The 15,422-nt window shown below is 39.5% G+C and overlaps 1 protein-coding gene across 5 annotated transcripts in view; it reads right to left on the bottom strand.

Moving 5' to 3' along the window:
- Positions 1–8,587: 8,587 nt before the first annotated feature.
- Positions 8,588–15,422, bottom strand: part of elavl2 (ELAV like neuron-specific RNA binding protein 2) — a 42,142-nt gene continuing 35,307 nt past the window's right edge. For all 5 annotated transcript variants that reach the window (XM_047385594.1, XM_047385592.1, XM_047385590.1 and 2 more), the window contains exon 8: positions 8,588–11,123. In XM_047385594.1, the coding sequence (XP_047241550.1) occupies positions 10,793–11,123 (331 nt within the window). In that variant the 3' untranslated portion in view covers positions 8,588–10,792. The remainder of the gene's footprint in view (positions 11,124–15,422) is intronic.

The following is a 15,422-nucleotide window of genomic DNA, read 5'->3' as shown; positions in this document are numbered from 1 at the left end:
CACAGAAAGAAATTTCTGAGGGAATAGGCTGTTCCCAGAGTGCTGTATTAAGGCACCTCAGTGGGAAGTCTGTGGGAAGGAAAAAGTGTGGCAGAAAACGCTGCACAACGAGAAGAGGTGACCGGACCCTGAGGAAGATTGTGGAGAAGGGCCGATTCCAGACCTTGGGGGACCTGCGGAAGCAGTGCACTGAGTCTGGAGTAGAAACATCCAGAGCCACTGTGCACAGGCGTGTGCAGGAAATGGGCTACAGGTGCCGCATTCCCCAGGTCAAGCCACTTTTGAACCAGAAACAGCGGAAGAAGCGCCTGACCTGGGCTACAGAGAAGCAGCACTGGACTGTTGCTCAGTGGTCCAATGTACTTTTTTTGGATGAAAGCAAATTCTGCATGTCATCCGGAAATCAAGGTGCCAGAGTCTGGAGGAAGACTGGGGAGAAGGAAATGCCAAAATGCCAGAAGTCCAGTGTCAAGTACCCACAGTCAGTGATGGTCTGGGGTGCCGTGTCAGCTGCTGGTGTTGGTCCACTGTGTTTTATCAAGGGCAGGGTCAATGCAGCTAGCTATCAGGAGATTTTGGAGCACTTCATGCTTCCATCTGCTGAAAAGCTTTATGGAGATGAAGATTTCCTTTTTCAGCACGACCTGGCACCTGCTCACAGTGACAAAACCACTGGTAAATGGTTTACTGACCATGGTATCACTGTGCTCAATTGGCCTGCCAACTCTCCTGACCTGAACCCCATAGAGAATCTGTGGGATATTGTGAAGAGAACGTTGAGAGACTCAAGACCCAACACTCTGGATGAGCTAAAGGCCGCTATCGAAACACCCAGTGCTACAGGCTGATTGCCTCCATGCCACGCCGCATTGAAGCAGTCATTTCTGCAAAAGGATTCCCGACCAAGTATTGAGTGCATAACTGTACATGATTATTTGAAGGTTGACGTTTTTTGTATTAAAAACACTTTTCTTTTATTGGTCGGATGAAATATGCTAATTTTGTGAGATAGGAATTTTGGGTTTTCATGAGCTGTATGCCAAAATCATCCGTATTAAGACAATAAAAGACCTGAAATATTTCAGTTAGTGTGCAATGAATCTAAAATATATGAATGTTAAATTTTCATCATGACATTATGGAAAATAATGAACTTTATCACAATATGCTAATATTTTGAGAAGGACCTGTATATGTATTCAGTTTTTCACTAAAGAGTGATGAAAAAGCATTTTCCAGCTCACAGTTACCTTATTTACTCAAGTTCTCTGACTGATATTAAAATATATTTAATTATCTAAAACATTCAAATGTAGCAGAAAAAGCACCGATGGAAGAATCTGTGAAAGGGGTATACTTTTTTTCCAGGACTGTAACTGTCCTCTCATAAGCTTCAATAAATACACACTGCCTGCAGCTCCTAAAAATTATGTTCTTGAGCTTTCTGCAATTTCTCTGAGCAGTAGGGTTATATTCTGAAGAATTTCCTGTGACCTCTTCTTTTGAACAGAGGAGTTTGCATAATTCAGTAATGGCCTCATGCAGCGTTTGCAGCACAAATATCTCTAAATATCCTGCTTTCACATTTCTTGCATGTTTGACATGTTTTAGAGGGGATCAGACCTGCTGATGATCAACTAATCAACACATTTCCTTTGAAGCACCTGGTTGCAACTTTCCCTCTCAACTCAGTCCGTAGGCGTGTACTTAGTTATACATTTTGTCTTCCTTTTGGTTTGATAAGTAACAACAGCGTGGAATCTGTTGGGTTGTTTTGCACGCTTGAGGGATATTTTCAAACAATTTCAGAACCTGTTAGACTAGAGCATTTTGTATTGGATCCAAATAAATAAAACAATAGAATGGGATTGTTTACAATTACTGATGCTGAAGGCGACTATGGGAAAATGTACAGGTCCTTCTCAAAATATTAGCATATTGTGATAAAGTTAATTATTTTCCATAATGTAATGATGAAAATTTAACATTCATATATTTTAGATTCATTGCACACTAACTGAAATATTTCAGGTCTTTTATTGTCTTAATACAGATGATTTTGGCATACAGCTCATGAAAACCCAAAATTCCTACCTCACAAAATTAGCATATCATTAAAAGGGTCTCTAAACGAGCTATGAACCTAATCATCTGAATCAACAAGTTAACTCTAAACACCTGCAAAAGATTCTTGAGGCCTTTAAAACTCCCAGCCTGGTTCATCACTCAAAACCCCAATCATGGGTAAGACTGCCGACCTGACTGCTGTCTAGAAGGCCACTATTGACACCCTCAAGCAAGAGGGTAAGACACAGAAAGAAATTTCTGAACGAATAGGCTGTTCCCAGAGTGCTGTATCAAGGCACCTCAGCAGTGCCACAGGCTGATTGCCTCCATGCCACGCCGCAATGAAGCAGTCATTTCTGCCAAAGGATTCCCGACCAAGTATTGAGTGCATAACTGTACATGATTATTTGAAGGTTGACGTTTTTTGGATGCTTCGATAGCGGCCTTTAGCTCATCCAGAGTGTTGGGTCATGAGTCTCTCAACGTTCTCTTCACAATATCCCACAGATTCTCTATGGGGTTCAGGTCAGGAGAGTTGGCAGGCCAATTGAGCACAGTGATACCATGGTCAGTAACCTGGGGAATGCGGCACCTGTAGCCCATTTCCTGCACACGGTGGCTCTGGATATTTCTACTCCAGACTCAGTCCACTGCTTCCGCAGGTCCCCCAAGGTCTGGAATCGGCCCTTCTCCACAATCTTCCTCAGGGTCCGGTCACCTCTTCTCGTTGTGCAGCGTTTTCTGCCACACTTTTTCCTTCCCACAGACTTCCCACTGAGGTGCCTTGATACAGCACTCTGGGAACAGCCTATTCGTTCAGAAATTTCTTTCTGTGTCTTACCCTCTTGCTTGAGGGTGTCAATAGTGGCCTTCTGGACAGCAGTCAGGTCGGCAGTCTTACCCTTGATTGGGGTTTTGAGTGATGAACCAGGCTGGGAGTTTTAAAGGCCTCAGGAATCTTTTGCAGGTGTTTAGAGTTAACTTGTTGATTCAGATGATTAGGTTCATAGCTCGTTTAGAGACCCTTTTAATGATATGCTAATTTTGTGAGATAGGAATTTTGGGTTTTCATGAGCTGTATGCTAAAATCATCCGTATTAAGACAATAAAAGACCTAAAATATTTCAGTTAGTGTGCAATGAATCTAAAATATATGAATGTTAAATTTTCATCATGATATTATGGAAAATAATGAACTTTATCACAATATGCTAATATTTTGAGAAGGACCTGTATATCATGTTACAGAAATATGATACTGGACAGGTTCATAAGTGAGTTGAGGAGGGAGTCCCAATTGACAGAAGACATTGGTATATGTTGTGAGAACATGGAGGGGTGGAGATATAAGACAGAATGGAACTGAAAGAAGTAGATGTATTGAAAGTAGAGGAGATTAAGTACCTGGGGTCAACAATCCAAAATGGTGGTGCATGAGAAAGGTGCAGCCAGGATGGACTGGTTAGAGATGAGAATCAGTGATTTAAACATGATAAAATACAAAGTAAACATGCATGCATATGAATGTGTGCCAGTCTGTTTATCCAAAATGTATGCATTATAATCTGTCATTAAAGGCTTGTATTATTCTTTTCACCTGCCGCTGCATACAGGCTCTCAAAACACACAGAGGAAAACCCTGAGCTTGATAAAGGCCTTTATAATGCCAAGGAATATGCACAAGAGCAAGGTGCGGATAATAAATGAGTCCAGCAGAAACAACTTTGGGTTATAAATCACTGCAGACAGACCGTATGCAGATGTGTTTATGTGCGACTCTGCTGACATCGGTAGCTTTGGACAAACATCTTTTATTTATTCCCAGTCTCATTGTGTTACACTATGTTTCAGCGGAAGGGTAGACCCAGAAAACGTATCGAGGACACAGAACCTAGGCTCAACTCTCCATGTAAGGAGCCATGTGGGAGCTACAGGTCAAAGCTGCATCGCTTTACACCTTTATGTAAAGGACAAACAGGACAAAGGGGTTTTTTATAGCTTCATAAATCCAACCAGGAGGTAAATCTCTATGACAAAACAGCTATAAACACATTTCTTCCCTGAAGCATTAGTCTCAGGGTGGGGCGTGAAAGATAACAGAAACTGTTGGCTACAGTGCTCTGGAAAAATATTCATTCCTCTTGATTTTTTTCCCCCTTATTTTGTCTCTCTGGAAATGTGGCAAGAAGAAAGCCAAGTCGTGTTGGAATGACAGTAAACCAAACCAATCTTTCTGGCATACATGAAAAATCTTTTGCTTGGTGCCAAAAAAACCATCCACATGTTGAAACATGGAAGTGGCAGCATCATTCTGCATTTCTTTAGCAGGCACAGGGAAGCTGGTTAGAGTTGATGGGAAGATAAATTGAGCTAAATATGAGATAATCCAGGAAGAAAACCTGTTAGAGGCTGCAAAAGACTTAAGATTGAGGTGGAGGATAACCTTTTCCAGGACGACAATAGACAGCACTACAATAAATTCACCAAAAAACAGTTCCCTGTTCATATAAACTGACTTTCTGTAGAGCATTTTTGGGTATAAAAAGCAAAACTTATAACATTTGATATGGAAAGATTAATGTCGACATTGAATCTACTCAGTATTGAGGGAAGGTTAACATCTTCCACCTGGCAGCAGCTGTTTTCTTTGAATCAAAAAACCGAGATCTGAGAAGTTCTCCAAGGACTTTAAAGACTAAAAAGAAACAGTTTGTGTTTGATGTAAACTACCTAGAAACACGTTTGTTTTATAATGAAACATGCTAAAACAATTGTTAGTCCAGTCCAATAACTGTTAGAAGCAGTTTGTCCACATTAAAGCACAATGGTGGAAGTGTCATGGTGTGGCCCTCGGAGAAGGAGAAAAATATCAACAACCTAACTTTAAATCCTGTATAGTTAGCAGTGGTTAAATTCAATTTATGGCATGTTTTTGTTCTTTCAAAACTTTTTTGTGGCCTTTATTTCGCTGTACATAGACAGGAAACTGGGAGAGAGAGTAGGTGGGAAGACATGCAGCAGAGGACCCAGGGTTGGGAGTTAAACCCTGGAGGACTGCACTGAGGATTCATAGCCTCTATACATGGTGTGCGTGTTCTACCTCGACACCACGCACCGCACCCATTTCAGACATGTTTCTTCCAAGTTCTCATCAGTATAACCATTCTCATGACAAACAAATCTAACTTTAAAAAGTTGATTTCAGAGGCTGGTGATCACTGATGCAAAACGCAAACAGAAACACATCCTAAGATAGTTTGTCACTTCCATGTGTGAAGCTAAATAATATAAAAACAAAAACAAAAGAAACCAAGGACAACGCAGCCAAAAATTGCTTTAGAGAGTTGAAGTTACAGATGAAGCACCAAACCCAGGCATCAGTGCATAACTCAATGGTCACCCAGAACAACAATAGTAATGGCATTGTTACTCTGATGCTCACAGCCATGAGCACTCTCTTTTAGCCAAACAACTGTCACCACAAAACTTTATTTTTATGGTTGTGTAAAACTTCACAACAGTGGATGGAAAACAGCTAAAGTCTTCACTTTGCGCCACATAATCTGTCCGTGTTTTACTCGTAAGAATTCAGCAGCACTACAGTAATGTAACCAACAAAATAATATTTAGAGGACACGTTCAGTCACCCCACCCAAGCTTTGGTAAGTTGTCTCACAACCTGCCATTTGGCAATACAAGGTCACTTCAAGATAATGTTTAATGTGTGGTGACTGGAAGGGAAAACAATGTCATACAATCAGTGATTCATTTGGCTCAGGCACAAAGAAAATAATTATCTTGCTGCTGCAGCTTTTGTAATGGGTAAATAGGATGGAGGAAAGTTTGGAGAGAATTTTTGATTTAATTTAATTCTGGTTCCACAGACGTCAATGGAAGTTTTGTAATGACAGATAAATAAAAAAAAACAATGCATTTTCTTACCTGAAAAACTTTATGCTCACAAACGCGTGCAGCCATCTCCGTCTATCAGCAGACTCCCCGAGAGCTACTACTCACAGCCGTGTCATGAAGTAGTTTGCGTCCTTGTCCCTCAGCATTTGTTCCTTCTTTTGTTGCAGAGATTTGAAGCTACTTTTTCACATTCCTGGAGTAAAAAGTGGTTTGAACAGGTAGACCATCTCCCTTTTCTTTCAGGAGTCTTACCCTCTTAAAGAAGCTTTAGAGAAAGTAAAAGTACTCACTCCATAATTTTCTATGCTGCTAAAGCTGTCACACATCAGTTCAAAATGTTCCTGTATTTTAGTCAATCTATTTTCTACACTGAATGAATAATTTAAAATGTTTGTAATAACCGTGGAGTTTCAATCAGTGATGTTACTTTTTTGACAAAACAGGTGTCTCTTATTTTAGGACAAAGACAACAGATGTTGTACATGCTGCTTATTGTGCATTCTTCTCTGTAAATCTGAAGAAAATCGGTCATTCCACGGCAAGATTAATGTAAGAGGGGTTAATATAAAAAATTTAAAAAAAAGCACAGAAAATATATTTAGTGTACCCACAAACATAATTTAGGCCACAACATTGTGAAGCATGGTGGCTCTGGTATCATGGTATGTGGATGTTTCTTAAACTATGTTGTTGGGGCCTAAATATCACATGACAGGAAGCACGGATCACTTCGAAAACAAACTTTAATAGGGCCTTTTGTCCTTTACTTTTCCCAATTTATTTGCATCTATGGAAATAAGTTATTTGATTAATTAGTCACATTTCTAAACCCAGTTATTTTTAAACAACTGTAAGGTAGTGCCGGTCTGTTTTAGAGTGGCATGATCCTAAGGCTCTTTATCAATCAAAAGTGGACTACTCAGTGGATTTTTTATTTATCTAATATTTAGATTTCCTGGTTATAAAAATATTTGCTGTTTGGAATAATTCTACTGTTTGGAAGCATTTTAGTTTAAACAGCTTTAGTAATCTTGAAAAGGTTTGATTTGACCTGTTAAATGAAAACTCCTAGAGATGCCGTCTTGTGAGGAATTTTTTCAATTGTATGAACCTCGTTTTCTGAAACTGGGTCGAAATAAGGCAGCAGTTTGCAAGAACTTGTCAAAGCACTTGAATGTTTTTTTTCTGCTGAAGGGTGAACACAAACATTTCTCCTCAAATACCTAAAAAGGACGAGACATCAGTTTACGGCAGCTAATCTGACAGCCTTCGACCGGTGAACCTAATCTTGTTTTATGTAATCGTTTCATACAGCTCAAACATTTGCCAATATGACGGCTCAGATAAGAGCCAAATATGGTGTCATTCATCTCCTCGCATCTTCAAATCAGCGTAAACTAAACCAGCAGCCCTTCACTTCCAATACTGGAATTTTAAATCTGCTTTCAAAGAAAACATATTTCAGTTTCGGAAAAGAAAGTGTTAAATATGGAAAGCCTCTAAAAGATTTTTAAGCAGCTCACACAATTTAACCTCTTTTCTTTCACAACTAAAAGCTATGGTTTCCATTCTTTTTTTTTACCTCTTTCATTAAAACAGTGTTCCTAGCAAGAATGGTACAGTGTGGGGAAGCCCTCTTCATAATCCATTTCATCTTCATCTGTTACCGACTGTTGATTCTTGCAGGACTTCTACCCTCAAGCTTTCAGCTGCTTTTTGTTGGCACCTGAACTGAGATCCAATTATCTGTTCTAGTTACTTATAAGCGTCCTGTCACCTACAACCCAGAAATGCAACTAGAAATGCCATAATGCCATGTGTGATTGACGGACAAGAACTTTATGGTGTTCCGACTCTGGACATTAATATGCATTGTTGATAGGGGACAGTGTTCCTACAAATTCCAGTATTTTAAAGGGTTTGTACATCATTAAATATAAAGCACTAAGGTTCATTATGAAACTATAGAGACAGTGAGCAGGTCTTAAATATGAAGCCTGCTAAAAACTTGGAAGGAAGACCTGCAGAGGACACGATAGGAAGGAACTGAAGGAATGAAGGAAAGACCTCGCTCCGATTTTGTGTCCAACCAGTTTGCAGTTGTTGCCAATCACTTCCACTTTGTTATAGTACCAATAAATATTGACTGGAATATTTAGCTGCTTCAAAATATCAGAAAGACTTATTGAAAAGCCACCGTTCCATCATGGTGCCATACTGGAATTCTCAGAGCTCCTAAAAATGAACTATTCTTTCACACTGTTGTAGAACCTGTTTGCAGGCCAGAAGATGCCGGATCCTATACACCTGTGGCCATGGATGTGATCAGAACACATCATTTACATAATTTGGAGGAATGAACCCAAAGTTCAGGCTACCAGTGCAACTTTGGGAGTGATAAATGATCCCCTCACCATCCATATGTACTAATCCATTACGTTTTCAGGTTTACCATGCTGACTGACCTGGGTGACAAGTAAATCCGCGTTTTGATACTAAAATCCCCGAACAGAACCTCTGTAAGCCATTAATCCTGGATTTTAGTGTAGGCTTCGACTGGAATGGAAAACCACAAAATACCATTAAAAGAAAAATCTCATTGCAATGCTTTGCCCTTCAAACTTATTTATTGATGTACTGAACATTGAAAAAACCCAAAGTATCCAAACACAAAGTAAAGAACATGTACATCCTCTTAAATAGTCAACAAAAGATATTCTGTTCCAAAAATGCTGTAAACCAAATCAGACTATACAACTTCAAATAAATAATTATTCCCATTAAGTACTGAGATAAAGCGGGTTTGGAGGGAGCGGTTTTTCACGCCGGACCATCAGCAAAATTTGGAAAGACCAAACCATCAGCAAAAGGTTTCGAAATGATAAAGATTTAAAACGGCGGTGAACCGGGCATGAAAAATGTGCTCCCCGTCTCCCCCTACAGCAGCAGGTATCACAACTCATCTGGACTTAAAGTTTAACTTTTACAACAACAGAAGGAGGAATAGATAACAAAAAAAGCAGTTGCAAAGAAGTCTATAATGCATAGCATACTGCTCGTTTGAGGGGGGAAGCATGACTAGTAACACCAAGCAGGATGCAGGTGCAGTAATCTGTGCATCTAGACGTTTGGGTCACGATCTCGTTTAAGATAATTTTGCAGCCAATTTTTTTGTTGACGTTAATGCAACTGCTTCACTGTGCTTCCCCAAACATAAAGCAATATACACCTTTTTACGATTTTAAAGACAGGTTATATGCATTACGTATATATGAGTATGAAAGAAAGCAAAGTATTTCCAAACTGTGGTTTATATCCATTCTTTACCACATAAATATATTTATCTATAATGTTTATATATATTAAAAAAAAACCAAATGTCTATACTTTATACTTTTTTTTTTCCTCAACAAAGCAAGACTATCTACAGACCAAACAACCAACATATTTGAATGCACTGAAATGCTAGTCCATGGGACGACAAAATATTTTAACCTAGGGGAAATTCAAGGTTTGAAAAACAATCTTACATACTCTGTGAAAGAAAAAAAAAAATTCACACTTTCCAACAAAGTCTAACCTAGAAAAAGAAAAACGAAAAGTCTGGTTAACATAAAAAAAAAAAAAGAAAAAAAAAAAGACTTATTTACACAGCTCAAAGCTCAGAAGTTATCCGTTTGATTCTTCAGACTCTTTAGATGCGGCTGCCATCATCAGCTTGTCCACAATCTTTCATACAAAGAATGTAAAAACCCCTAATGGTCGATATTAAGACAAAAATCCGTCTAACGATACTGTAGGTACACCACAAAAAACACCATGAGCTCCATCTGAAGGAAATCTTAGAGGAAGAACTGATTTTAATCCCCCAGAACCTTTTAGGATCTCTCCTTACTGTAATTTTGCATGCACATTTTTTTTTTTTGCAAATGAATCTTTATTTTGTTCGTTTCCAAATCTAAAAATCGGAAAAGCAAGTTTGTAGTCGAGCAGACGACCGGGATGGAGGACGACCCACAAGATGATTTACAAATGAACCCAGCACTGGCGCCGATTCTGTAATCTAAAGGTAATACAAAGATCTCAAAAGGTATCTTTTACATCATAAATCTCTCCAGAAACGTCAACCACTGCAAACTTTCCGTTTAAAGTTCAAAAGCTCACAAGGTGTCATATGAAGATATTTCTCAAAGTATCCAAGTCAAAATATTTTGTTTCAGGTCCAGTAAAAAGTTTCTCCAAATTTTTCTTTTTATAAAAATAGATGCTTTTTTTTAAACCCACATCAAAGAGGTTCTTAGCTCTTTGGCAAGGTACTGCTTTAAGAATTTTTTTTGTCTTTTTATCCGTTAGGTTTACAAGAAGCAACATTATGTAGCCAACCAATTACAAACTCAGTACAATAAACTCAACTAAAACAGCTCAAAATAAGTACCGGCTAACCACTCAAAGCGCTAACGCACCGATGGCGAATCAGGACACAAAGAAAAATCACAACCACCTTACGAGACGAACGGTTTCAAAGTAATGTGCAAGAAAAATCAAGAAAACTGTAGTAGCCTTATAGGTGATCCATCTGTGACGACAGCAACAGATTCAGTTACACAGGTTCTAAAACCTGCTTTTTTTTCTGCTTTAAAACTAATGAAAATATTCAAAGCGTAGCAATGAAGGAAAAACAAAAACATTGTTGGACTAAATATCGATTACAAAGCTGTTTTGCTAATGTAGAAAGTTACGGTCAATATGCTTCCATTTTCCCTTTTCTTGGTGAGTTTTCTAGAAACAATCTCAGTGGGTTTTTTTTTTTTTTTTAGGCTTTGTGTGTTTTGTTTGTTTTGAACGAGACTTGCAGAACTCTGTCCCCGAGGCGGTATCCGTTCAAGCTGGCGATGGCCACAGCCGCCTCGTCGTAATTAGTCATGGTGACAAAACCAAATCCTTTGCATTTGTTTGTGTTGAAGTCGCGGATGACCTTGACGTTTGTGACGGCGCCGAACGGCCCGAACATCTGCCACAGGATGCTTTCGTCCGCGTCTGGAGCCAGGTTGTAGACGAAGATGCACCAGCCGGAGCCCGCGTGCCCCGGGATGTTGATGCCAGCCAGACTGGTCACCCCGTCGATGGCCATGGGGGAGAACCGGCTGGAAAAGAAAAAAACCCAACATGGTTAAAGGCAAAACCAGAATGAGAACAGAACTGTCTGTTTAAAGATCAGTTTTCAATCAAATCTGACAACTGTCAGGGATCAGTCTCATCCACTAATCATCCTGAGTTAGTTTAGTCTCTGAAACTAAAACATTTATTCATATCAAACCTTACTCTGCTGTAGTAGCCAGTGTATTAGATTGTGAATTATAATAAAATGTTGACAAACTGCCAAATCTAATAGATCAGGTCACCGTTTACGTAACAAGTTCTACTCATTACTGTTCTGTTGCATTCTCAACCCTTTCATTTCAAAAACCCTTTAGTTACATAAACTACTGTTGCAAGAGCACTTGTTATACAACTTATACGTTTAAACTTCAATACAGGCTTTGAACCAGACTAAACCGTCTGGGTTCAGTCTAAAATATATAGTATAAAACATGAATTTTAGTCGACCAGGGGTGATTTTCAGGTCCAGCTGGAACAGAGGAACATTTTCTAATCGCTGTGCTACACGAGATTATTAGTTATCCTTAACCTAGCCTCCACATGTGCACAAATTGCAGTTCCCCACCAACATCAGTGGGTTTTCACTGGATCAAGTCCCTAAGATGAGCATGTTCCACAAACAAACTTTACAATAGTAATGTCTTTGTTTTTGCAGCACTAGTGACCTCTATTTTTCCTCATTTTTTTGACATTAAGCTGACAGAAAAGGGTGGAGAGAGGTGGAAGACTTGCTATAAAAGGTTGCCAGGGCCGGGAGTCGAACCCTCGACAGGCCGCGTCGAGGACTGGAGCCTCTGCCCCTGGTGTCAGATATGTTCTTGGAAAATTGTTACTGCTGGTACTACTGACGTCTGGTTATTCCCTTTCTTTGCCCTGGCATGAGCGTGTCGATCACCATCTCCTTACCCTCGTCGTCCTCTACCTTTTTGCAGCACCTGACTATTAAGTGCATCAACAACAAGTAGTTAATTTATTGAGGGTCTGATATGTTAGTCGACTGTCCAACATGATTAGGCTGCAGCAACAAATCTTGCAGTGTGACATCTTTCATCATGTCTGACAGCAGGTACAGTTGTGTTACCCTCGCCCAGTACATGTTCAAGTCCTATATGAATGCTAAAATTGCACAGGGTGTACTAAGCTCAAAAGTAAATAGTCAGATTTTTCTTCAAAAGTCAAATCAGGTAAACTGAGCATGATCAAGTGCTGTCAGATATATTTAAATACATCACAAGACTACATGACAAATGTGTGCGTCAGTGGTGCTGATGCTCTGTTGAACTGTGGTGGTACAGTGGTTAGGGAGGAGTTGACCCTAGAATCATGAGGGCAGTGGTCTCAAGCTCATGTCCTTGATGGCCAGTGTCCTGCAACCGTTAGATGAGTCTCTACTTCGACACGCCCTAATCAAATAATTAGGTCTACAGCAGAACTCTAGAAGTGGATCAGCTGCTGACCAGGCAATTCAGCTATATGATTCCAATATGTTGGACCAGGAAAGCATCTAAACGTTGCAGGACAACAGCCTTCATGAACTGTAGTTTGACACCCTTGCACTAGGTTCTGCACCTTTGGTTACTCTGGAAGGAGTAGATGGTTTCTCACTCTGGATAGAACAATAAACTAAAGTTAAAGAGGTCCGATGTAATATCTCCTCTGAAACAAATGAGGCAACTTTCAGATCATAAATTTGTTCCATATTCACTTTTGTGAAAAAAAGTTTTTATAGCTCACAGGCCCCATGTTCTATTACAAACTAAGGCCCTGTTTACACGACAGCATTTCTGTTAAAAACTTTTGGAAACGTCCCGGTCTCAGTTGTTGATGGGGAAAATGGATCCTTTCTTATGGGGAAGCCCTGACTCATGCAGTATGAATGTATGGGCACATGCACAACGTAAGGGCTGCCGACCAGTTTAAAACCCACAGGAGGTGAAGATAATGGTGGATTGCAGAGCACTTACAAGCAGTGCTCTGTAATCGCTATATTGTACACAGAAATAGAACGATGACTGTTGTGAATAGATATATTGTGTACCTCTAAAAACTATTCGAGTGAATTAAAGGTGTGAGAATGTAACAAAACTGACGATACTTTGTCCTGTAGTGGCAGGGAGTTGAACGAGCGTTTTCACAGAGCATTTAAGTGTTGCATTTTGTTCTAAGCATGATGACTCCAGTTGCAAAAACCCAAGACCAAAAGAGAGTTGAGAAGGTCATTGGTGTGGTCTCTACCCTCTGTCCTGGAATCCGTTTCAAAGGCGCTTCTGGAGCAGAACCATCAGGCAAACGGTACCACAACATTAACAACAACTTTCTATAGATAAAATCGCCTCTTTGTAATTGCAGTTACACCAACAGAAAGCTACAATAAAGTTTCATGAACAAGTTACAAGACATCTGATTTGAGGACCAAACAAAGACTGAGCTACAAACAGACATTTCATTTTAAAAAGCTGATATTTATCACACTATATTAAAAGAAATATGACTTTAGAAGGAGCATTAAAAATGTTGTGCTTTCAACTAATTGTAATGCATTTTTTAAACTTTGTTGCATCGTTGGTTTAATGTTGAAATGACCTCAAACTCTGACCTCTTTGCTTAAGGCTCTTCTGGCTGAATCTCATCCTAGCCCAGGCATAAGCTCACAAGTCAGCCAGAGAATACAGCTTTCCCTGTTCGTAAAAAAAACTAAAAACTACAGCTGCTTTTCAAGCTTGGATTGCTTAAAAAAAACAAAAAACAAAAACAAAACAGATGACATGAAAAAAAGCCCTTGAAATCAAAGGCACAGCATAACTGAAAATAAATATCCCATTACCATTAGAGCATTTGCCCAGACCAACGGAAAGGGGCACAGAAAAGCCCTGACCATTAGTGAATGTGGTTTTGGGAAACAAAATCCGGAGTGCTTGGAAAACCTATGAATAATTGCAGCAGGTGTCACACAGGATTAGCTGCTCCAGTTGGCCTCTCAGGGAACATCCACTGCGACAGGTGTGCTGCCAGCATCAAGGACCCACAGACAGATTTGGCAACGAAGACGTACGCCGAAGACCGAGGCAGACATGAAATCACAAGTGTATTGTTGCTGGTGATGGCCCTTTGAGCTTCCAGAAAGCTGGACTTCAATCACACTTGAGGAAACACCGATACTCTGGCAGATCCTGAAAGGTATCTGACGCAACAGAGTTTAAAACAGAACAGGGCTGTCCATAAAAGATCAAGGCAGGAAAAGTGGAGCTCAAAATATAGGTATGTAATTTTGTGCAATAGCAGGGATGATTGTAAAATGTAGGCCTTTGTGATGTAGACGACGCAGTAATCCAGACACGTGACATCCGTGTGTCAGCATTCTGCACGACAATGTTTGAATGAGCACTTGAGGAAAAACAGGCAATGTGTCGTTTCGAATACTTCTCTGACCTTTATCCAAGCAGGCGTCAACCTCCCAGTGAGCTTTTTAAAGATTTGACCATGAGCTGCAGTACATGCGAGGGCAACGTATAATCCAAATACTATGCAGTATTTCTTTCTGAAGAAATCTCATGAAAACTTCCCAAACTTAAACTAGTTCATTTAATGGCTTTGAATTGTTTAAAATGTTGATCCATGAAAAATAATAGTTTAAATTAGTTTGAGAGATATATAAAATCTATGAAGAGTTTGGAAAAATAAACATTTTTGTTAAAATCTTGGGACCATTTTTCTCAAAGCAATTTCCTTAAACAAGTTCTCCACAAAAAAACAAAATTTGACTTTAAACATGTTTTTTCAGACATTTATTCTCCTGTTTCAAAACTTCACTTCCCTCTGACAAAGTCAAAGGGCAAAAAACCCAAAAGATATTTAGCGGAAAATTAAGACAAAAAGCAATGCCTAAAACGGCGATCTAACTGTCGACCAAAACTTTACCAGGAGGCACTGGGAACTGCATTGGTCAGGGACCAGAAACGTAAAAAAAATAAAACTATTTGCTCCAACTTTTATTAAAAGGTGTGGCTGTTCAGACATACTACAAAACAAAGTGTGTATGTTGACTGACATCTTGTTCTCTTTCCATTTATATAAAACCTACTAAAGTTCCCCTAACCTTTCGTGCAGTATGCTTCACAGCTGTACTAAAAGCCAGGATCAGCTGGAATCACTGGGTTTTCAAGAAAGAGGCAGAAACTCAGACCTGTTGAGGTCATCTTTAGATTCTTCCTTCCAGGGTCTCCAAGGACCATCAGAAGCTGTAACTTCGCCCTTTACAGCACAAATAATCAACCCTTCAGTCT

The sequence above is a fragment of the Girardinichthys multiradiatus genome, chromosome 14, assembly GCF_021462225.1.
Source record: "Girardinichthys multiradiatus isolate DD_20200921_A chromosome 14, DD_fGirMul_XY1, whole genome shotgun sequence".
Lineage (NCBI taxonomy): Eukaryota > Metazoa > Chordata > Actinopteri > Cyprinodontiformes > Goodeidae > Girardinichthys > Girardinichthys multiradiatus.
The sequence above is the reverse complement of the archived record's forward strand: the minus strand, read 5'-3'. Positions and strand labels throughout refer to the sequence as shown.